The sequence below is a fragment of the Sinocyclocheilus grahami genome, unplaced genomic scaffold, assembly GCF_001515645.1.
Source record: "Sinocyclocheilus grahami isolate Dianchi unplaced genomic scaffold, SAMN03320097.WGS_v1.1 scaffold520.1, whole genome shotgun sequence".
NCBI classification, from domain to species: domain Eukaryota; kingdom Metazoa; phylum Chordata; class Actinopteri; order Cypriniformes; family Cyprinidae; genus Sinocyclocheilus; species Sinocyclocheilus grahami.
In genome coordinates this window covers 25,386-51,944 of record NW_015505699.1, presented here as the reverse complement: position 1 = coordinate 51,944, position 26,559 = coordinate 25,386, and the positions used below count along the sequence as shown (strand labels likewise).

The window sequence follows — 26,559 nt, the reverse complement described above, 5'->3', positions numbered from 1 at the left end:
TTTGTGTAAATTTACAATAGTAAAAAGGCTAATTTTTTGACAAAAATTTGATTGGTTAACATGGTTTTAGCTTTATTTAAAAGTCAAAAATTAAAATCACCCAAAATTAAAGTCTTTGTGCTACTTAAATCTGAGAAAAACTAGCCCAGCCTTGCTTTGATTCCATAATGCGAGCATTTTTGCAATAAAGACCTAGCAGTCTTCAAAGATCCACTGGTTTTTGTGCTTTTGTGTGTTTGTCAGCACACCTGCACAACATGTGATCATCTGTTCTCAGCTGGAGGCTAGAGAACCACACCTCACGCCCCGGGCAGCAGACTTTTGATCTCAACCACAGTATCTCAAAGCGCTTCACCTTCAGACTGCACTCAACAAATGAGTGCGCAAGAGTGAGATCAAACCGAAAGTCTTATGAAAAATAATTAAATCATTAAAATAAAATCTACGCTTAGTCAACACAACGAAACGGAGGGCTTGCGACCAGCCGTCGCCACATTAAGATTATTTACACAGTCCACCTCGAGGGAAAAGCCCTTCCATCTAACTTCCAGGAGGAGGGAGGAAGATGGCATGTGTATTGTATTCATCAGCCGTACAGGGGGTCTATAGCGTGACATCAGTCGGCTGGAATGAGGTTAGGGTCTCCAGCCTTCACTGAATACTAAGTAAACGTGAGAAGGTGTAAGACAGCCTCTGGGCACAACACACACACCACACCCTACAGAAACAACCTGCAGCATTGTGGGATCTATATCACCCTCATACATGCTCTTACACACCCTGAATGATTCCCACTCTCACACACACCCAGGGCTGGCAAAGCTCACGACATGTTTACGCGGGCAGGTCGGTGCGCGGTCTTGTACGTTGTTAATGTTAGGTCATTATTTGAAAATTGTCAGGAGCACTTCAAGGAAAGAATGAAATACAAAACTGAAATTAGAGATTAATGCCAAAATTTTCACTCATAGCCACACCCAGAAGAGACCGTTCCAGGAAGTTTAGTACAAGCGATCAAGTGATAGTAAGCCTCTGGTTACATTTTGCACACACTTAAATAAACCTGAAATCAATGCAGAGCACTGGATGCCGTATGTGTGTGCGGAGACAACAACATAAGCTAGTGATTTCACATCCGATGCAATGCCACGCAATAGTCAACAAACACTTCTTAAAAACAGACCCCGCTGCATTTAGTGATTTCAAATAAATGGGTCAATGACATGATGCACATAATTTGGATATTACAATTTCGTCAAAATGTAATTAATATATGCAATGATTTTAATACACCTCATCTACAATGAACATGTTTTTCCATTCTTAATTAAAATTCAATTGATATTTTTGGTCATAAAACTATTAAAAAAAAAAAAAAATTTTTAAATTAGATTAAAGTTAGTTGCCATGGAAACATTTCTCATTTTTGTTTTTAAGTACTAAAATGACTAAAACTGAAATAAATCCAAATACATACACAAAAACTAAGAATAAAAAAATAAATTAAATTAAATTAAAAAAAATCTTAAAACTAAAATAAACTGAAGTTTAAAAATAAAAGCTAATATTTGATAATTTGATCTTTTTATGAAAAGGCAAGTTTAAATCAGATTGTAAAATGTTGTGATGTGACTCCCCAAAATTTATAAATGAATAATTCATAACATTTACAAAACATACTTTTTATCTTTAAAAAAACTTAAATGAAAAAATAAATAAGATGTATAATTGTGTACATTCACATGTACTTTTTACATGACGGTTACACCACATGACATTATGAATCAATAAATTGAAACTAATGAATACAGAATACATTTCTAAGTTTTTTTTATTTTATTTTTTTATCATGTACACTTATCACTGTCCCATAATAAAATAACAAAGCAAAACAGACATTATCAGTAAATTAATTCATTTTCTAAAATAAAAATCCAATATATAACCACCTAAACTCTAGCCTTTAGTAAGAGACAGTTGTACTTGCTCAACTCAGGGATTGCAGTACAGGAAGACAGCGTTTCACAGTTAGCATGTGTGGGTGAACACGCTCGGGGCATTTTGCCACTATCCTAGTGGTGCGTTAGAGATGGAGCTTGTTAAGCCTGCATAAATGTGTAAAGATATGGATGAATATATTACTGATGTGAGCATTAACGTGCCCCAGGCGCTGAGAGAAATGTATTTTTTTAAACCACATTAGCTGTGGAGTGGAATGTGTAGGGTGCACAAGCTATCTTTTCGAGTGTCATTAGGGTTAAAGTGTGTTGTATACCCTTGAGTTGTGTTTGCGTGTATTCACTGTGTGCAGGACAGCAAACACCTCCAGAGGAACTGACTCCAAACCCTGAAGAGACGAGGCAGCTTACACTTGTAGGTTTCTGAAAGCCATGAATTGAGCAGAACGGCATGAAACGTATCCTTCAACCAGACGTAAAGGTCTAAAAATCTTCAAAACAAGCACAAGCAGCGTTGCTCCAAAGCTACCCTAGAATTGGGAAGCCCTTCAACTCAAAGTGACCAAACCACCACAGAGAAAACCCTCTCCAGACAAAATAAGAGGGAAAAAAACCTTATTACTCCACCTTATTCCTCCAAACGACTGTGAGCACTTCTGGCCTCTAAAGGTTAGAGAGTGCCTGAGGGTGCTGTGCGTCTCCAGCGTTTGGGGAAATGACTTGCCTTGCCTCTGCACGAACACAGCCCAGTCTCTGCAGAACTGCCACCCGGGGCTACGCAACCCTGCTCTACTTCACTTTAACCCTATACTAGCCAGCTTTTTGATGCCGGCCTTTTACTTTGATCCAGGACCATCTAATCTTGTGCAATTATAAAACTATGAGAGACATGGCTGGGTTTCAAAACAGGCCACTTCAACCACAACGTCTTCATGGTTTTCTCATTCAAGAAGATCCAGAGTTAGGGTCGCATACACTGTTAAAAAATAAAATTCTTTATTGGCATCGATGGTTCCATGAAGAACCTTTAACATATATGGAACCTTTCAATGGTTCTTTAAAGTGAATAAAGGTTCTTTAGATAATTAACATGCTCTTTACACAAAGAAAAAAACTGTTCTTTTAAGAACTGTTCACTGAAAGATTCTTTGGGGAACCCAAAATAGTTCTTATATGCTATTGCTGCAAAAAGTGTAAGATGGTGCTACGAAAGCTACTGTCTAAAAGGACAGCACAAGAGTATAAGGCTCTGGTAATTTTTCCAGCCCATTTAAGACACAATCCCAGTTTGTGGTTTGGTATGTATCAACCATGGATTAAATCTGTAAACTAGTTGACACTACACAATTAAAAAGTCTTGCTTTGGGGAAGGGGATTTTCTAATTAGAGAAATAGTGGCAAAGCTGCAGTTCCTTTGCCTCCAGTAAAGTTGAGGAGCTGAGGGGCAGAGCTGGGATAAAATCCAGGCCTGTGGCCCCAACCAAAACACAAGGCTTTGTGGTGTTCCATCATTACCTCACCACATAATTAACTACAGACAAAACAAAATGTAGCATAATGTATGCATGCTAGCCCAACTGGTGAAGATACTACCACAAACCCTTAATCAACCCTGAACCCAAAACACCAACAAATACTTTTCAGATGGGTTGTTTTCTTCAACCTTCAGTAAAAGAATCAAATTGATAGCTTCAAACACTGATGAATCTAAAAAGCAGATAAAACTAGATGCTGTGAAGACAACTGATATTCTGGACCTTTCTTGGGTATTTTAAATGGTTTAACCATGTTGCTACGCAGTTTCTAGGGTGTTCTCGATCCAAATAACCATAGAAATACCTTAGAAACTACATAAATAAATGCTAAAATTACCCAGAATACTCTTAACAATCATATAAAACTTGTTAGGTGTTCTAGGTGTTTTTTACCATGCTATTTGTTTGCTAGTGTAAAAATCTGGGTGTACTTGGTGGTAGCTTACCACATTTTCAATAAAAAAAAAAAATCCACTTCAAGTTTCCAGTACCCTAAATACAGCATGTTTTAGTCAATGGACCAAGCATCTATCATTGGCATTTATCAATGTAAGTTCTCAAACCTGCCATAATTATTGCTAATAACCATCAAATATATGACAAATGCCATTTCAGTCTAAATCAGCCTCAGAAACCACTGGGAAAATCTCGAAAGCAATGCAAAAGTGCGGCATGTTTGCCAAACACTTGGGTCAGAGGATGTCAGAAGATGCCACACACTGTGATTCATCTGGGCTGTGAGAGTTGACATTTGGGCTTCACAATTAATCGAATTTCTAATTGCGATTACAATTATGGATGCCACAATTACGTAATCGTTCAAAGTGGCAATTAATCGTTCAAAGTCCACTTATGTTATTCTGCACGCTTAAGATATGTTTTTTTCTTTCTACATGTTATCTTAAGGGTTTTCCCATTGTTTTAGTTTAACATTATAATACCATTCATATTTTTACTTTTTTATAATTTAAAGAAGAAACCAATCCGATGTATATTTGACATTTGAGGCTTAATACTATAGAAAAGCACTAAAGGTTTTTCAGTTAAGAGTGTTTTCAGCTTGTTTATTTTCATATAAAAATACAGCATGCAGTTGCATCAAACAATGGTATAAACAGTATTTAATGTAAATTGTGATAATCGTAATTAATAATCGCAATTACAATTTCAAGGGAATAATCGACAATTATGATTTTTGTCAATCGTGCAGCCAACTCTGTTTTTATTCCAGTTTTAAGCTTAATTTAAGTGTCTAATTTGACACCCTGGCAACGTAAGTCTTTCGAATTTGTGTGGTAAATATCCACGCTGCAGATTCACAACTATTCTGCACACGTTTTAGAAACCGCATATCCCTTTATTGCCCTCTTTCACTCTCTCAGCACAAAGAACTGGGATGCTTCAGGCAGCACTTGCGGGAGAACCAACATTCTGCCTACATCTGCCTGCAATTCAAACAGCTCTCCCACAATGTGTTGCCTGTACAAAAAAAAAAAACAGCACTTGTCAACAGCTTACATGGCTACAAGGTACACATTAAGCTTGAGGGCAATGCTATACAAACACATGAAGTAGCTCAACAAAGACTGTACCACGATGGTCTTTAAAACGCTCTCTTAGTTTGGAGTACAAAAATGTTCTCATTTAAAGTGGACAGGGTGGTGAATGTCTGCACTAATGCAGATTTTGTGTCTTGTATAACTCTCAAAATAAGTTGATATGACATTTTGTTTATCATTGGAATGGATTTAATATACATAATGTTGTCGTTACATTACGAAAAGCAAAATGCATGCCTACTGTGTTTCAACCCAGAATGAACACAATGTATAAACGGCAATAGTATGAGCTGCAATGGTAGCTGAACAGCTTGAGGGAATCAAGAGGGTAAGCTGAGATGGTGCCAATACCCCTCTGGCTTCTACATACACAGAGGGTCATTGCGGTAATATGAAACAGATTATTTACACAACCAACCAGAGATCTCTGGGAGTGGGGGAAAAAGAAAAATGTAAACTTAAAAAAAAAAAAAGAAAAAAAAAAAGGTAAACGCAGGAAATCCAAGACCACAATGTATATAACCATTAAGATCCACAGTTGTTTTCACTATTTAAGCTATCAACAGATCTGCACTATTTTTCCTTAAATGCAATTCAATACAAATATAAACAGTATATGAAGAAATTTACAACCATAATGTACAAAGAAATAATCAATACTCACAATTGTGCTACAGTGTACAACCCTGACGAAAACAACTGAGGAAATTCCAACAGTAAATGTAAAATAATAATAATAATAATTAGTATTTATACTTTTTTTAAATATATATACAAATATCACGTATAATGAAATAACAAAAGATAAATAGAACTGAAGAAATCCACAACCACAATGTGTATACCAAGTGACGAAAAATATAGCAACGGTCAATCAAAAAAATTAAAAAACAAATAATTAAAAGGAAAATCACATGATGTACATAAAGTAGAATCAAAGGCATTTTATCTTTATTCTTATGATATCAACTAATGAACGCTATTGAATCCTTGGATAAGATCGCGTGATTTGTGACTGTGTTCTGGTTAATAAACTCCAGTAAGATTTACATTTTAGGTTTAGATGCTAATGCTTAAAACACAGATAGAGATCAGCCTGTGTGACTTATGTGAGGTTGTAACTTGTTCCAACTGATGAAATGGAGTGCGAATAAACTAAATGCAAGGAAGGACACAGAGAAACGGGAAGGAAAGCGATAGAGAGAGCGCGAACGAGAGAGAGAGAAAGGAGAGAAGTGGTAGAGTACGACTTGAATTTAATATTTCATGATTGCCTGAAGGATTTTTCACAGATCAATGTGACTCTGTACCCAAGCCAGTGTCAGCCAGAGAGCGTCAAAAGAAAGCAAAAGAGCAAGAGAGAGAGAAAGAGAAAACAGTTGAAAGTAAGAGATATATAGAGTAAAAGACAAAGAAGAGTTAAAGAAGGACAAGCATAAAAAAATAACGAGAGCAAGAAAGTGACACTGAAAGAAATATTTGGCTCATCGGTTCAGGAGACTGTTAGTCTTCTAAACACCAGTGTGTGTTTGCTCCATGAGAGATACACCCTCCACTGCCTCCGCGCCCATGGGCTTCGCCAGAGGCACACATTACCTCCGTTAATGGGTTTCCATTTGAGCAGCAGAAAGGAAGCCAATAACCTATCCACACTAATGGATTAGTCTACATGTAGGCAACCTCTGCAGCTAATCTTGGACCAACTGTTTCCTTTCTTCACAAAACAAACAGAAGAAACAAAGGATGTCACCATATGTGAGAACAAAAGTGAAATTATTGTGGTAGAAACAGCTATATCAGGCCAATGTATTCAAAAGAGCCTCCTTGTTCTGATTGGCGCCACTCAAGCCAACTTTCTCATAACTCTTGCAGTTGGAGGGAACTTGGTGAGTGTTGTCCTTCCACGGCCATCATGAACCAATAAACTTACCATTTTAATTAGCAAAGATTAACAAGGGAGGTAATTAATTTCTGAGATGGGCATCTTAAAAGCGCCAAGGGCTTGACTTTGTTGATGGAGCCGAATGCTTTTTCATTGATGTGGGCAAAATAGTGGGGCATCATTATAAGCTGGCGAAAAGCATGCACTTGCATTCTAAAAGAGTCGATGGCTGGAAACGTTCCTCTTTGAGGGCTATTGTGATGTTATTATTGGAACTAAATGTAGAACACCTTATTTGTCTCACCAAACACCCCACATAATCTTCATTAGCTGTTAACAGGTACATAAAGATGAAAGGGTGCTATGTTAGGAGCATCTATGCAAACAAGACAACAACAACAACAAAAAACGGCATGTCTCAGGCAAGCTGAACATGAACGGGTCATGAAAATTGAAATATATGGTAGGGCTTCCATTCTGTAAGTGCAAAAGTACAACAAAAGATGCTTAAACTGGAGCAAAAACAAAACACAAACCCCAGAGCAATGGGGAAAAAAATATGTTCTGACGAGCCGTGTTTCTTCTCTTCTCCTATATCCATACAGGTATACAATTAGATGTTACGTTTGAAGCCAAGATAAGGTCAAATGCATTTATAGTCTGCCCAAGTTGCCAATCTGAGCATCATTGAACCATCATGTGAAGTTCTTAAGCACACAGTAGGAATAGCAAATTCCATCTCCTTCATCCTTTAAGGCACTTTTCCTCATGGAGAATGATGCAATATTTCACTCCTCACACTTCAAGAGTTTTCTAACAGTATTCCAAGAAGAACTGAAAATGTTCTGGAGGCCCTGCTCTTCATTTGATCATAGCTACATACTGCAAGGGATTTTCCATTTTGTCAACTCCCTGTACAAGCTACAGTAAGTCCATCGAGTGTTCATTGACTTCAAAGCTTTCTATTATGTGTTGTGGGTCAAAACTGATTGATGATGTTTATAACAAAAGTTAGCATTACATTTATTTACCACAATGAAACAATATTCAGATCTTCAAATAAATATTTAATGGTTATAAAATTACTATAAATTGCATAATACAATAAGAATATCATTCCAATATCTGGCTCCAATAAATGATAATATTTCTGACATATCTTCAGTCAAATTTGACCTGAAAACAACAGGACCGTAAATAGCCCTCTGATTTAAAATCCCTTTTGGTCTGACACTAGGATTTATCTGGGTCGAACAAATAAACCCAATTTGACCTCCCTTAATATATTGGATGAAAAAACGCCTGTCAAAGCAGGAGTTGATCAATATAAAATTAAGGAAAACAGAACACATCATCACTCTTGCAAAGCCCTAACCACTAACAAAGACCTTCCTCTTCTTGCAATGGTAGCCTGAGGTCAGAAAGAGGCAATTTTTGGCATTACGTTATTCCACGCAACCCCTACAAACTGATAACAGACTCTTCATGCTCCTCCTTATCATGTCAAAACACATGCAGATAACCCACAGATAGCACACACAAGACTCATCACGTCACCGTGCATGAAAAAACACTGGAGCTCCAATCAACCGGCAAAATCTGCCACAGGAAACAAGAGAATCTGTGTGAATTTTATATTAATGATATAACTTTACACAACAGTAGCAAACCACAAAGATAAAGAATGATGTGTAAGCCAAGGTGAAGGCATGTAGAGACTGAAAATGGGAGCCTATTGGGAACCTGAGGATCAGACATCTAAACCAATAAGACATTTATTAGATTTATGTTGATAAAATTACATTCTGACAAATTACTTAACCGAATAGAACAAGGGTGCAAAAAAGATTCGGGAACAAAGACTTTCGGTACAAAACTTAAATTTTTAACTGGAGGAGGCTGATCTGAATGAGAGTTAGATGCAGTTGATAGGGTTGTGACGGTGAGGAAATTTTCCCACCGGTTAATCGACGTGTGACAACACCGGTAATACCGGTATCACCACGGGGGCGGGGCGTTCCCTCTTTCCTTGCTTTCCTTCGCTTTTAAATAGCTTGTAAAAGCGGTGTGCCCATTTTACTTTCACTTTCAAATAGCGGCAATTCAGAGTAAAGCAATTGTTTGTTTTTAGTTCTTTTGAATTTTCCCTCTTTTCCTCACTTTTAAATAGCTTAAAAGCGCCTTGCGCATTTTACTTTCACTTTTGAATTAGCGGCAGTTCAGCGTCAATTGCTTGAATGCAACAACGTCAAACTCACTTTAGCGTAGGAAATCACCTTAGATAAACGGCAAAAGTCAACAGGCTTTTCAAAATCCAAAATATTGCCAAACAGGCGCTTTTGCATCTAGTTTCGAAACCAAATCATCCGCGATGGTCTTGTCTGTCTCACCTCACCCCACTCTTCTTGTCAGTCAGCTCGACTCACTCTCCTCACTGGAGAAATGAAATCTGATCTGTGTGATGCGACTGTCGTTCGGCACGCTGCATTCAGTTTTTAATTGTAGTGTCTGTTCTTTTACTGAACTAAATTATTTTTATTACTATAAAAAAATCAAAACGACGGTGGGGGTCGGTGACGCGGTGGTCAAGTGACGTAACCGGTGCTGCGGCTTAACACCGGTATCACCGTCAACACCGTCTATCGCAGCAAGCCTAGCAGTTGATCGTAAGAAAGGGCGGAGTTTAAGCAGACGAAATGACTGGAGAAATCCGGCATTAGCTAAGTGACGTAACCGGTGCTGCGGCTTAACACCGGTATCACCGTCAACACAGTCTATCGCAGCAAGCCTAGCAGTTGATCGTAAGAAAGGGCGGAGTTTAAGCAGACGAAATGACTGGAGAAATCCGGCATTAGCCACCAAAGAGAATTTTGTTCTCTAGTTTCACCAAAAGATTGAGTTATGATATTTTGACTTAAAAAAACAAGATAATTTAAAAAATAGATGAGGTGAAACTTCATTTCACACCAGCAGGTGTGTATTAGATGACAGCAAAGGGTTACCAAAACGTAAAAATTAGGAAAATTAGCTGAAATAATGAAATATTCGACAATATCAATCGATACCATTACTAAATAAAAAAAGTATTGATCTACTGTGTGTCCCTATCTGCAATTTGTCTTTGAGGTCCAGAAAAAAAGTCATATAGGTTTAGAACAACATGAAGGTGAGCAAATGATGACAGGATGTTCATTTTTGGGTGAACAGCCCCTTTAACGATACATACTGAACAAGAGCACACTCTCAGTTCAATGACTGGTAATGTTTAAACTCCATGCCACTGCTGCAAAAGCTGAGCTTTGGTATTGCTCATTACTGGCTACACAGTTCAATCTGCCTTTGGTATTCCATGTCTGCCCCAATGTCCCCCTCCCTCCACCCATTCAGTCTCTGCCCTCTGGCTGATCTGGCAGAGGGGGAGATTTTAATTGTGGCTATAGAACTCTGCACGGTTCTTTGCCTGTGAGCGAGCCCTCACTTCAGTGAGTGAGAGCTTGCTTTAGTGATATTGGGTCCAGTCCACCCCTTCAGGCTGCTTTTAATGGCCCTCTCCTCTCTTTCATAGCCGGGGCTGAGATTGTTTTCCATGTGATAATGTGGAACCAATTAAATAAGAAACGAATGTTTAAAAAAACTTCCAAAATCACCTTAGATAAACGGCAAAAGTCAACAGGCTTTTCAAAATCCAAAATATTGCCAAACAGGCGCTTTTGCATCTAGTTTCGAAACCAAATCATCCGCGATGGTCTTGTCTGTCTCACCTCACCCCACTCTTCTTGTCAGTCAGCTCGACTCACTCTCCTCACTGGAGAAATGAAATCTGATCTGTGTGATGCGACTGTCGTTCGGCACGCTGCATTCAGTTTTTAATTGTAGTGTCTGTTCTTTTACTGAACTAAATTATTTTTATTACTATAAAAAAATCAAAACGACGGTGGGGGTCGGTGACGCGGTGGTCAAGTGACGTAACCGGTGCTGCGGCTTAACACCGGTATCACCGTCAACACAGTCTATCGCAGCAAGCCTAGCAGTTGATCGTAAGAAAGGGCGGAGTTTAAGCAGACGAAATGACTGGAGAAATCCGGCATTAGCTACCAAAGAGAATTTTGTTCTCTAGTTTCACCAAAAGATTGAGTTATGATATTTTGACTTAAAAAAACAAGATAATTTAAAAAATAGATGAGGTGAAACTTCATTTCACACCAGCAGGTGTGTATTAGATGACAGCAAAGGGTTACCAAAACGTAAAAATTAGGAAAATTAGCTGAAATAATGAAATATTCGACAATATCAATCGATACCATTACTAAATAAAAAAAGTATTGATCTACTGTGTGTCCCTATCTGCAATTTGTCTTTGAGGTCCAGAAAAAAAGTCATATAGGTTTAGAACAACATGAAGGTGAGCAAATGATGACAGGATGTTCATTTTTGGGTGAACAGCCCCTTTAACGATACATACTGAACAAGAGCACACTCTCAGTTCAATGACTGGTAATGTTTAAACTCCATGCCACTGCTGCAAAAGCTGAGCTTTGGTATTGCTCATTACTGGCTACACAGTTCAATCTGCCTTTGGTATTCCATGTCTGCCCCAATGTCCCCCTCCCTCCACCCATTCAGTCTCTGCCCTCTGGCTGATCTGGCAGAGGGGGAGATTTTAATTGTGGCTATAGAACTCTGCACGGTTCTTTGCCTGTGAGCGAGCCCTCACTTCAGTGAGTGAGAGCTTGCTTTAGTGATATTGGGTCCAGTCCACCCCTTCAGGCTGCTTTTAATGGCCCTCTCCTCTCTTTCATAGCCGGGGCTGAGATTGTTTTCCATGTGATGCCTGTTAATTCTGCTGCAGGGAAGGGCAACCGTATATCCATCCTTCGTTTTTTGTACGAGAGATACATTTCTTCTTGCTTTCCATCTCAATTTTTCCTTTTCACAATACTCGCTTTTCTCGACTTGAGCTGAAAGTTAAGGCCAACATGTTACACTAACGGAATATGTATGCAGACCGAGAAGGTGCTCGTGGTTTGGTTGGCATCAAGAATCACTTTAATTCTTCCTATATTAGGAAGCATCCATACCAACACACACTAACACTGTTTATTATAAGCACATGGTTAAAGGGATATTTCACCCAAAAATGGGGGGGAGGGTGGGTGTTTGGTGGTTGTTGATTTCTCGGTTGAAATTGTGGTCCGGGGGCACATAGACCAGACCGAAAGGGCACTTTAGCATCGGCAATTGGACTCAGCTATTCTTTCAAATTTAGAACCCATCCATCCTTGTCCTCAACATGTTACGGGCCAAGAAGACTCATGGGTCATTGGCATCAAGAATCATGGCGATTTTCAAGAACTATAACAGTAATAAAACAAGAAAAGCACCAGACACAGTACAAAAATATCTTCTCTTCCTCTTTTTCCACATGGATTGTTTCTCAATCCGTCATCCTCTCCGTCTCCCTGGCCTCAGGACTGGGATGAACATGTTAATATGGGCTGCCTATGTTAGGACAGCTCAACTCTGAACCCTCATGTGTGATCTGCCCATAGGCTCAGTCTGGTATGCAGGCCCACAGGAACTCAGCGGCCTTTATTACAGCATGCCCTACAACTCGCCCTTCAGAAACGTCCTCATCACCTGCCCTTGTGACTAATCTACCCTCGAGCAGTCCTGCAGGGCTGCCCTCTGGTCTAAATGCTTCATCAACCCAAGGACAGACGGAATAGCAATCAAACAACAAAACGCCTCGAGGATGTTGAGGCCAGACAAAGAGCAAGCAGAAAATGCCACCCTTTCCTCAACCGCTGCAAACAAGAACTTTTTATTTTATCCCGATGAAGATCCCTACAGAATGACACCACAGGAAGCTTTTATTTAGAAGCGAACGGGGAGCAAGGACGAGGTATTTTGCTGTCAGGACGCGGGGGTGGGGGAAGAATGAGTGGAGCCATTATGACATGGCTGCCTCCCGCTTTGGGCCATGCTGCCCTTCAGGCACATTGCTGTGGAGATGAAATCTCTGACTGGACCCTTCAGAGCAGGCCCAGCCACGGACCCCTGGGCGAGGACCGACCCCTTTAGAAAAGTCATAGAGCAAGCAGAAAATGCCACCCTTTCCTCAACCGCTGCAAACAAGAACTTTTTATTTTATCCCGATGAAGATCCCTACAGAATGACACCACAGGAAGCTTTTATTTAGAAGCGAACGGGGAGCAAGGACGAGGTATTTTGCTGTCAGGAAGCGGGGGTGAGGGAAGAATGAGTGGAGCCATTATGACATGGCTGCCTCCCGCTTTGGGCCATGCTGCCCTTCAGGCACATTGCTGTGGAGATGAAATCTCTGACTGGACCCTTCAGAGCAGGCCCAGCCACGGACCCCTGGGTGAGGACCGACCCCTTTAGAAAAGTCATTCACTTTGCTCCACATTGAGGGGGTGTGTGTGAGCTTCTGCGCACGAGTTGGGAGGGGGCACCGCCGAGGGCAACGTTGAGTTGGATGTGAAAGACAGAAATGATGGGCTGAAAATGAAGAGAGGAGACGTCTATTTGCCTACATTCTGGACGTGTGAGATGCAAATGTTCCTACCTGTGATGCCAAAAATTCATCTGTGAAAGCATCAGGTTTGCTGATCTGTTTTGGTTATGTTTTATGTGGGTGGATGAAGGTAATCCATAGTGAAAGAGGTCGGCAGTGCATTCATAGAGCAGAAATAATGCTTTTATTTGGTTATTTATGCTCTCCATAAAGGGACATTTAGTGCCCTTCACAGCAGCAGATTGCTGCAATGCAAGTAAATTGAAGATCTAAGCCATGTGGCGGGTCATTAGAGCACAGCCCCTACTGTTATTGTTGATAGTGGTAATGATCGTTTATGTGCGATATCTTCTGACACGTCTCTTATTGATAATATGCCATGGGCAGCAGCATGTGAAGACAGTATTTACACAGAACTGAAATGACACTGGCTTGATTTACTAAATTAGCAAAAATAAGCTTTGCTCAAGCAAAAAATGTAGTGAGCATGTGACTGGTTGGGGCATTTGTTATAGCCATACATTTTCATCTTATTACCATGAGCTGAGAAGAAATAATGTTAAAGGCATTCTTTTATGTTAAATAATGTTCTTCTTCTTACACTGCTGTCAAACTTTTTATTAGGGATGCACCGACAGGATTTTTTTTTGGCTGATACCGATACTGATTTTGACAAACAACTATTGGCTGATTCCGATACCGATATTGGTCAATTGCATAAAGCAGGGCTTAAAAACGAGAGAGAGAAAAAAAAAGATTGGTTCACTCCGAGCAGAATCAGTATTTGAACGTTTCTGTTCCTGTGTTCCTCTGTGAAACTGGTTCGAGTAGAAAACATACCGGTTAATAACGTTATTTTTACAACTTTTTCTTTGCCAATAATAATAATAATAATAATAATAATAAAAGTACAGCGTTTAATTTACTCAAAAAGAAAAAAAGCTTAGTCATAGCCAATACAGCATCATCTTTTCTAGATTTATCAAAGAACAAATGTATTAAACAAAAGAAAAAACTGTCAAGGCAATAAAACACATTAAATAATTATTTTCAAGATATTTAAAAATGTTTCAGCATGGATTAAAAAAAAAACACTACTCCTATAAACGTTTCGAGAGGGAAAAAAACAGCCTAAATTAGTAACAAAACTGAAGCCTACCTGTCTCAACCTGCACAAATCAAATGTTTCCATATTCGCGAAGTATCTGGATGCTAACCTATTATTTATTTTTGTAAACTATAGGCTTTGTTCTTCACTCACATTATCGACGTAAAACATCCTCCTTCACATATAGGCTATATCAGCATTGAGGCGCTGGTCACACTGAACGGCACAGACTGTACTACGGACTATTTAAATTGAGCAGTGTAACTTTTTATGTTTCTTTAACTATTTTATTTTGATAATGAACAGACTGCGATGTCAAATTAGCAAAAATTTGTTGTGTGTGTGTGTGAGGCACCGACACGATCACTGCATTGTTTTCCCAACTGTTACTCTGTAATTTATGGTCATACCAACGCTGGTTTGTCATACAGATAGAAGCAAAACATCATTCAAAACTGTAAAGCTTTTGGAAAATAAAGAAAAAGTTTTCTGCCGTCTCGTTTTTTTTCTTCGTGAACTTCGGAGCGCGTTACAATTATCTGAAACTCAGCACAATTTTTTTTCTTTCGTTTTGTTAATCTGTTAATGATTTAAGTGAAATATATTTTGTGTACAGGCCTATATATTCCTTTTTATGTAGCTTATATAGTTTTATTCAGTTTTCTCCGTTCACAGAAACGCTGCAGGTGCGTGATGTAACCTTGTGTGAATCCGTGTTCTACACTGGTTTCAAACAAAAAGCTGCATATTACCTGCCATTCATTTCACTTAAATGTAGGCCTAATGCTTGGCGGTTCGTGACATATCTTCGGATAAACTCTAACGCCGGTGCATTGCCATTGCGACTTACCTATAATGAATTTACAGCTGAGAGCAGGCATTTCACTCGTTGGATGCGTCAGCGTCACGTTTGCATAAAAACGTTGGATTATGCAACAGACATACAACTCATTGTCTCCATGTAGTTAATTAATAAACCATCAGTATCGGCCCTTTTCATGCTATTTCCGATATGCCGATGGCTTTAAAATAATAAAAAATCTGACGATAAATATCGGCGGCCGATACATCGGTGCATCCCTACTTTTTCCATTTTATAAACTTATTTAGGGTCATAACATTTTTAAATGTTTTTGAAACAAGCCTCTTGTGCACACCAAGGCAGCATTCATTTTTATGAAAGCACAGTAAAAACCGTAATATTGTGAAATAATATTAAAATTTAAAATATAACCAATAACATAAAATGCTGATTTGGTGGTCAAGAAAATGTTTTTATTATCAATATCGTTGGTTATCATTTTGTGGAAATGATGAGAAGATTATTTTTAGGATTAGTTAATGAATAGAAAATTCAAAAGAACAGCATTTATTTAAAACAGAAATCTTTTGTAACATTATAAATGTCTTTACTGTTTTGTTACTTTTTTTGGTAACCCTTTAGGGACCAATTTTTACTATTAACTAGTTGCTTAATAGCATGCATATTAATAGCATATTGGCTGTATATTAGTACTAATAAAGCACATATTAATACCTTATTCTGCATAACCATATTTTAGATCACTTAATCCAACCCAATACCTAAACATAAGTACCTTACTAACTATTAATAACCAGCAAATTGGATGTTTGAAGCAAATGTCATAGCTAATAGTTAACAGTGAGACTTGGTCCCCAAATTAAAGTGTGACTCCCTTTTTTTGTAAATTTTTTGTTACCCTTACTTTCGAAAAAATAAATCCATCTTTGTATAATAAAAGTATTAATTTCTTTAAAAAAAAAAAAGAACTGACGCCATATATAATTTATTATACTAATAGTGTTACCATAGTTTTTGACAACATTTGAAGTTCTCTGTAATTCATTCTCACACAAAAGTACAAAATCTTGTAGTCTTTATTCCATTTCATGTTTCTATTTTGTTTATAATGTGAACCATCTTAGATCTGGTTATTTGGTTTATGGCTTTAAAGTCTTTGTCTTTATTAAAGAATAATGAAGAATAAAAAAAATATTGAAGCAACTAAAACTGGACGGTCACTGCTGCACTATTTTAAACTTATGAAGCAAAAGCTTAAAATCTTGCCAATGATGACGACAATTTTGTATCCTTAAGATTTCCTTTTGTTGTCAATTTTGAATATTTGCTGGATTTGAAAAATCCCTTTCTTGAGACTTTGAGAGGGAAACATCTTACACTTCAGGAGCTGACATGCTTTAATCTAATTGGCGTTGGCCCACATGAAACTTAGTATGGAGGTCCATATAAATAAGGGCCTGAGGGTCTTACCTCTGCACCTGCCGAGGCCCCAGGAGAGTCAAGCTTGCGTTTCTTGCGGGGTCCGATGGCGGCAAGGGCTGTGAGGTTGGCATCCCGCTGTCTCATCTGGGCGAGTTCCTGCTGCTGCATCTGAATGGCAAGAACATTCAATCAATATTAACTGCATGAATGCTATATCAAAGCCATTCATGCGAAACAGACAATTTATACATTGTGTAGGACTGTGAATAACAAGTTCCCAAATAAGCATTACTGTGTAACACATTCCCTTACTTGAATTATCATTTTCAAATATTTGTATGCTGTGTATTTTACATTCATTCTAAACTGCCCCGAAGAGCTCTATAGAGCAAATGAAGCTCCAAACATCACGCACAGCTTCAATGCAGCAAATAACTCAGAGCTTTCGCCGTATCTGGGTGCTTAATTCAATTTCTTTCCACGAGGGAACGAGGGAGAAAGTGAGTGAGTGTTTGAGAATGAGAGAGCGAGCGATTTTCAAAAAGCACAGCCCGCAGGTAAAGTCATCTCAACCTAGCAGGCAGTGACAGAGCCAGCCACGCCGGGAGGGGTGGATGAAGAGGGGGCTGCTCGGAGTGAGCGCTGCCGGGCACAGAATGCAGAGAGAGTCCTTACCTCTCCTCACCCTGACACTCACACCACTGTGGCCATTAACTCGAGAGAGAAGAAAAAAACAAAAAAAAAAACAAGAATGGCTTTGTGTGTCATCGATGGCCCCATTAGAAAGTGCATTCACCGAGCCGCAGTGGCTGCTGGAGTTATGAAACTAAGTGGGGGAAATGTGGGAACAAAATATTAGAGGTGGGATACAGGACAGATGACGTTCCAAAAAGAAATTCCCAGCCAGGAGGATAGACCTGGAAATAGTTAAATTTTGCTTTGACAATCTAAAATATTAGGGCTGTCAAAAAAAATAATAATTGTGATCATTCAATCTTTTTTGTTTGTTTGTTTGTTTATGTTTATATATATACACACACACACACACACACACACATATATATGGACAAAAGTATAGGGAGACCATCTTCTAATGAACAGGTTTGACTACTTTAGTAATTTCCATGAGTACAAATCTTAATGTTTAAGCATATAATTATATTCTAGGGAATTGTGTTTTTACTAAATTACTAAAGTAGTCAAACCTGTTCATTAGAAGATGGTCTCCCTATACTTTTGTCCATACAGACAGTGTATATTTATATACACACACACATACAAGTATATACACACACACATACAAGTATATACACACACACATACAAGTATATACACACACACATACAAGTATATACACACACACATACAAGTATATACACACACACATACAAGTATATACACACACACATACAAGTATATACACACACACATACAAGTATATACACACACACATACAAGTATATACACACACACATACAAGTATATACACACACACATACAAGTATATACACACACACATACAAGTATATACACACACACATACAAGTATATACACACACACATACAAGTATATACACACACACATACAAGTATATACACACACACATACAAGTATATACACACACACATACAAGTATATACACACACACATACAAGTATATACACACACACATACAAGTATATACACACACACATACAAGTATATACACACACACATACAAGTATATACACACACACATACAAGTATATACACACACACATACAAGTATATACACACACACATACAAGTATATACACACACACATACAAGTATATACACACACACATACAAGTATATACACACACACATACAAGTATATACACACACACATACAAGTATATACACACACACATACAAGTATATACACACACACATACAAGTATATACACACACACATACAAGTATATACACACACACATACAAGTATATACACACACACATACAAGTATATACACACACACATACAAGTATATACACACACACATACAAGTATATACACACACACATACAAGTATATACACACACACATACAAGTATATACACACACACATACAAGTATATACACACACACATACAAGTATATACACACACACATACAAGTATATACACACACACATACAAGTATATACACACACACATACAAGTATATACACACACACATACAAGTATATACACACACACATACAAGTATATACACACACACACACATATATATGGACAAAAGTATTGGGACACCGCCCTCTAATGTACAGGTTTGACTACTTTAGTAATTTCCATGAGTACAAATCTTAATGTTTAAGCATATAATTATATTCTAGGGAATTGTGTTTTTACTAAATTAGTAATATGTATGCTATATATATATGTAAACTAAAGTAGTCAAACCTGTACATTAGAGGGTGGTGTCCCAATACTTTTGTCCATACAGACAGTGTATATTTATATACACACACACATACAAGTATATACACACACACACACACACAGTATATTTAAAAAAATTAACCATATGATAGAATTTATATATATTTTATAGCAATTTATTTTAATAAAATTGTGAATATTATATATTAAATTATATTAGATTATGATAAAACAGACCTTTTTCCACCTACAGATTTTTTAAAACTATATTAATAATAGTGATTACTGATATCTAGTATACTGTGATTTAATATGAACAAATTTCTGTTTTTGTGTCGACTGATAAAGGGGTATTTGAGTCTTACAGATGGATCTATGGGGGAACACAAGACAAAAACGATTGTAACAGACTGTTTTCCTTTTGCAGGAATGATGTAAATCAGTCGCAGAGTAAAACATTTCCATTGTGTATGTAGATTACTTTTAATTGACTGAATTTGTCACTTGTGCTGCTAGAAACAATTTGTCCAAATAATTGCGCCGCCCGCCCCTCCTTTCACAAATACAAACTAAATAACATAATGAAGAGGGGGAAATTGACAAACCGCTAATTCAAGCCAACGTTTACATACTAATTAAGTCAGGGTTATGCTAATCGGAAGGGAAGTTGTGCACATTGCATGCACACGCATGGATGCCCCAGAGAGAGCGAGCTGTCACGTAAACACGGCCAGCACCACCGCTGCATGTCAGTGATCTGGTGCACTGAACTTTCACCTGACCCTGACAGCTACGGTGAATGCATCCGAGGGCACATAAAAGAGACGACGGTGGGGTGTGTGTGAATCTATTTGAAGTAATGCGAGGTAAGGAGGCCCTGTACGGACACAATGCAGCGACTCGCGGTGTTTAACAGAAGGTTCTAGAAGGACAGGGACTGTTTGGTGTCGCGACTGATCTTCTCTCACCGCCTGCAGCTAGAGCACTGACTTGCGTTCATATTCGATTATTTGATGAGGAGTGAAAGGGGAACCTAGTTACGCCATCTGTAATCCAGAGCTCTGTAGCTCCACATAATCACTGTTTAATGACTGACCTCAATCACAAAACCTGCTGCTCAACTTTAAACGCACAATATGTAAGTTTTTTTTATTAAAATGTCCAAAAACCACTAGAACAGTGTTATATATTTAACTGACTTGTGTACTTACATTATCTCAAATGTTTCGAAGAATGTTTAAATCCAGAGAAATAAGCTATTTTAACTAGTGATACGGACCGTGTCCATAGCGTCATTGTGTCACCTACCAATTACATCATAAGTTTTGTTTTGTAGAAAACATGGAAACACCAAAGACGCTTTAATATGTTGTGCGTTTTAATAAACCGGTGACGACCGCACAGAATAGCATTACAACAGAACGTTCAAATGTAACTACTATGATAAAACAGCTCTGCTTTTCCCCACATACGCACGACCGGAAGGAGCGGAAGCGGTCGACTGTGGCATAATAAAAGCTCCGCTGCTTTCGAGCCGTGTGTCACACTCGTTCAGTGGCCTCGTTTCGCTTCGACGGCTTTCAGCCTCACCCTGCTTCATTCTACTATGCTAATAAATCATTAGCTCATCCATGAACATGATTTCTGCCCGAGTACCGTCGGATTGCATCGGCTGTGGGGATGAAGACGACAACTCCCATGATTCCACACCCAGTCACGGCGTCATCAAACTGCGCCTTTGTCTATTTGTTTATTTTGTATACACGCCCTCTAGCGACGAAAATTACATATTGTGCCTTTAACACGGTTGTTCACCGCTGCGAATACCGACTGGAGAGCCTCCTTAAAATCAGAAGCGTGCAACACTACGGCTGTGTTCAGAATGGAATAGTAGCATAATACTTGCTGCACAGTACATACTGTAAACCAGTATTTATTCAATATAGTATGCAATAACAATGAATGCTTTACATTTCTTTCACAGTCTTTTAAATTCACAGAGTCCAGTTATCACCTCTGAAATGAAAGCTAAAGTGTGGAATTTTTTTTAATACTATAATATAAAAAATTAAGTTTTCTTAACCAGTTGTGCAAGTTTCAGGCAGGACTATTTGTTTGCATGACCAATGGTCGACAGAGAGTGTTTCAAAGTGCTGAACTATTTCAGTCATAACATAAATTACACATTTGACCTTAAAATGCATTGTTCTTTTTTTTTTTTATCATAACTACTATCAATTAAAATTGTAATTATAATCATCTTGAGACTGCATATAGATTCCAAAGCAGCAACAAATGGCTAGTAGCAACTTCCCAGCATGCATTGCTCTCCCTTGAAGTTTCACTTCTTAAGATACGAGTGAAACTTCAAGTTGATAATCTATATGCAGTCATTATATTATATTAATATATTATGTATATCCTGTTTACACATTTTTAGAATGTGTGTATATATATATATAGAGAGAGAGATTTCACAATTTAAAGAGTTGATGTCTATTTTAATGTTATAAAATATAATTTATTCCTGTGATGCAAAGCTGAATTTCAGCATCATTACTCCAGTTTTCAGTGTCACATGATGCTTCAGAAATCACTAATGATTTGCTGTTCAAGAAACATTATTAACAATGTTGAAGATATTATATTATGCATTAATATTTACATTTTTTTTAAGTCTATGCACTGACCCAAAACATTTGATAAATAAAATAAAAAATTATATATATTTTGTATATTGCTATATTACTTTCAGGTGATGTTGATGTGGACTTGCTCATACGGCTGAGTTTAGAAACTACTAGTTTTGTCAATGTCATTTTCCCTCAATTGCCTACCTGTCTACTTGTGAGACAGAGAGAGACAGGAGGCGGTGAAGAAAGAAATGCTTGTAGTCTATAATCATTTACAAAGGTCAGGCGCAAGAGAGAAAGACAGAGACAGTGAGCCTGCCAGCGCTGCTCTCCATCTCTATTGATCCTTATCTGCAGTCAGGCCCACCAGAATGACTCGCCTGAGAGAAACACCTTAATAACCGTACAGGTTGATGCCGAGTGTAGTGGTTCAATTAGGGTGCTGGATGAAGTCAAGGACGTGAGAAAACACGAAACACGATTTCTGATCCTAATTCTAGTGCGGTTCTGGGAGTCTTTGATATGCTGAATATCAGCTGCTGAGCTCTTTCTGCGATTGAGTGGCAGTTTTGAGCTCTGGGGTGTTCGGAGGATCTATCACCTTCCAGAACTCCTTATTAACAAGGTGAAGCACGAGGCGTAAACCCTTGATAATGAGCCAATGTAACAATCCAAGAAAACAAGACAGCAGAGCAAGTTTCCAAAAACTGTTTTCACATCCCACTAGTATCAGAATATGTGTACAACGTGCAGTTATGAAAATCTTAGGCGCTAAATGAAGATGTTGGTTGGTTTGTTTTGCTGACTGAATAAACAAACAATCTGTACGGTTAAAATACGATAAAAAAAAACACCTCCACGGGTGTTTAACATTTTACAATTCTAAAATACACTATTGCTATATAAATAAAAGTGATTATTGAAAACATTAAGTAAAAGCTTAGCATAAATTGAAAATACATTTTGAAGAATGTTTAATAAAAAAAGAAAAAAAAAATTCTGACGTTAACATGCCAATATATATATTAGGGCTGTCAGTTGATTAAATTTTTTTATCCAATTAATTACATGATGTTTCGATTAATTAATCTAATTAATTGCTAAATAAATTTGACTGAAAATACTTACACAACCCTCTACATTGCGAGTAAATCACTCGCATATGTGACTTAATCTTACTCTGGGCAACTAAATGTCTAACATTAGCCATTGGCTAATAAATTCTTAGATTTTACACGCCAGTATGTGTGTGAGAGGCGTTCAACACAGATTTTCACTCGATAAACACGCTGACTGAGCGCTTGAGAGTTTCGCTCTCCGTCAAGCGATCTGTACTATTTGGATGCGCTCAATGGATCATGTCATGTACTCAATGGATGCGCAGTATGTAGCATGAAGCGCACCTGTGTTTGACGTACCGTAAACTACACCGCAAAATCCCCAGAGTTAAATCAACTCTGCTCAGAGTACATATTGTCCCAATCTACAGAGTGTTAAAGTAACACTGAAGCAGAGTTACCACTGTTGAGGATTATGTGATACATTTTCATGTCTAAAAGCCTGAGCAGTAGTTATTCATCTTCAACATTGTTAACAGCGGGTTTTCTTTATTAATGACTCGCCGTCACTTTACTGATAGCGCTGTGTTTCTCACACATGCAAAGAGAGAGAGCGAGAGTCTTGCATACCACGCTGAATCGACGCGCTACATGTAAACCATATTCTTTGTTGTATTTTACTTTCAAAATAAAAGAGTTCATTTAGAATTATTCAGCTTTTAATATAATGCTTGATTGGCTGAAGTTAAGAGTGCACATTCAGTTATTTAAGAAGCTGTTCCATTTTACAAAGATAAGCTGATTGGGTGGAATCATGTGTGCGCGCGTGTCCACTTAACCATATTTTGGGGACAAATTTGTACCCAAAAGTGAGCAAAGCCTGACAAAATCGGCAAAAACCTAAATTTGTGGATGTCCTCATTTGTAAAACTGTTATAAAAATAAAGTAAACAGTTTTTTTTTTACTTTTGAAATTGTAAAAATGCAGAAAGTTTTCTGTGAGTGGTAGGGTTAGGGGTAGATTAAAAAGTGTATAACTATCTGTATATAATAACGATAGAAGTCTATGTAATGTCCCCATTTAGATAGCCAAGTAAACGTGTGTGTGTGTGTAAAATAGTATATCAGTCTGGCGAGTAAACAAAAAAAAATGTACTAGCCAATGGCGATTATATTGCCAAGGTGTGTGTAAAGGGTTGTTACAAAAGATTATTTAAACAGCTATTTTTGTGTTAAATGAGAAAGTATCATGTAGACATTACAAATTGTAGCTTTAGAAATATTTTATTTGATTCAACATAAAATTTATTACACAAACATTTAGGCTACAACGGCCTAACAAACTATGGAACATAAAAAAAGATAATTTGAGAAACATCTCAGTATTTTCTGTTCATACAATGAAAGTCACTGGTAACCAACACAGCTTCGGTACAACAGTCTTCAAAATACCTTATTTTATGTTCCACAAAAGTAAGTCATTCAGGTTTGAGTAAATGATGACAGAATTAAAATTATTTGGGTGAATAATCCCTTTAATGTTTTATTATTATTATTATTTTATTTATTTGTTTATTTTAAATGATACTCTAAATAAGAAACTACATCTGCCAGCAGGTGGCGGTAAATGTCTTTGAGTCATTTATTTATTTGATTCAAATGGCTGATTCATTCAGGAATTCAGTAAATGGCTCTCTTTATGAATGGGCCTTTGAATCATTGGTTCACATGATTCGTTCAAAACGCAGATTCATTCAGAAACAAACCACCGCTGTGCTGTTCGGAGATGCACAACAATTCTGCTATGGCTTTAAAAGGTAATGATGTTCTCTGCAAAATTGAGCAAAAACACATGATATCATGCTTAAAATATAGCACAATTTCAACTTCTTATCTACTGAACTGTTGTGTAAAATCACATTTGCACTCGTGATATTCGGGACAAACAGCACTCATGTGATATTGCTCTCACAAAAATCACACAAAAATGAGACAAAAACACATACAGGGGCATTTTGGCACCAATATCTTGAATTTTAGGGCATAACTGCATTTATGGAGTTGTTGCCCTCTGCATCATATTTGTCAACAGTCAACTGTATGAAACGTAAGACAATGTACAGGTCTGGGGGCGGGGCCAGAGCGTTAACTGCGTTAAATATTTTAATTGCGTTATTTTTTCATAACTAATTAATCAAGTTAACGCGTTAAACCATTCATTCTTCCTGAATAGAAAACAGCAACTGTATTTCAAAATACCTGCTTTTTCTTCCACGAAATAAAGTCATTTTGCTTTCATTGCCATTAAACCTGATGAAAAATCTTTAGTGCTCAGACATGTCATGCCCCCCACAAGCCAAAGATTAGCCCATATTAGACACATGATGGCAGCAAGGTGGTGTGACATCTGTTCGCCACCCCTGCTCTAAGCAAACAAAGCAAAAATATTTTATATTTTAAAGTATATTTTTTGACACACACACACACACACACACACACACACTATTATATATTATAAAATTATAAATATTTACATATGTCCAAGTATATTTACACTTTGTGCATTTATATTTTAATTTGTAGAATGTCTAATGAAAAATCTAAATACTGTCATATACATCATATATATATATACATAAGCAAAAAATATATATATTAAAATTATATCATGTCATGCCCCCCACAAGCCAAAGATTAGCCCATATTAGACACATGATGGCAGCAAGGTGGTGTGACATCTGAGTAAAATGATGACTTCCTCCCCATGAGGTAATAAACTTGTTAGGAAACGTATGAGACCATTTGTCTCAATGTCAGACTAAATGATGTCAAAGTCATAGCAATGGTATAATCATGAAAAATGTATGTTGAGCACTTTTATTAGTACTATTAAATAGTCTTCCATAAAGCTCACCTCTTTAGCTTTCTGTTTAAGCCGAGCCTGTTCGGGATCCTCCTGCCTCGAGCGACTCTGCAAGCAAAGAGAAACATTAGAACTAAAATAGACCGGTTTAAATTAGATCCAGGATTTAGATGAACAAAATTAGAGCAGAAATATCCATTCAGAAAACAATCAAAAAGTAACAAACAAAGAAACAGTTCATCCAAAAATGAATATACTGTCATTATTTACTCATATGCCATTCCAAACTGATTTGATGTTTTTTTTGCTGTAAATATTCTTCAAATTTGTGTTTCACAGGAAAAATGTCAGCATACGAATATGAAACAACACTACTACTAGAGAATAACGACAAAAAAATACCATCCCTTTACCTAAACTTTTGCTGTACATTAAGAAAACATTAAGCACCTGTGACAATAATTCTACCATGATGACAAACAAAATGTAAATGGGTCAAGTCTATTCCCAAACAGTATTTATGTGAGACCAGCAACAGAAAACAGAACAATTATCTTCTGGCTGACATCTCAATTAGCCGACTGCATTAATTAGAATAGGGACGGTGGTGCACTGGGAGTCACTCTGGAGCGGGACATCGTCGGCGTCATCATCAGCTTTTGTCGTTTAAGTCAACTAATTACCTCTGCTTTCAAGTTGCCATGTCCTATTCCTGTGGGGAACTGTCACACCCCCACCGTATCTTAAGGAGTGAAACTTCAAGGGAGAGCAATGCATGC

At 37.6% G+C, this 26,559-nt stretch overlaps 1 protein-coding gene across 1 annotated transcript in view; it reads right to left on the bottom strand.

Annotated features, from left to right (window-relative positions):
• LOC107554941 (transcription initiation factor TFIID subunit 4) overlaps positions 1 to 26,559 on the bottom strand; it is a 43,840-nt gene that overhangs the window by 3,016 nt on the left and 14,265 nt on the right. The window contains exons 12-13 of the mRNA XM_016237604.1: positions 25,832 to 25,888; positions 16,871 to 16,990 (exon numbers count right to left, since the gene is read on the bottom strand). Of these exons, the coding sequence (XP_016093090.1) occupies positions 16,871 to 16,990; positions 25,832 to 25,888 (177 nt within the window). The remainder of the gene's footprint in view (positions 1 to 16,870; positions 16,991 to 25,831; positions 25,889 to 26,559) is intronic.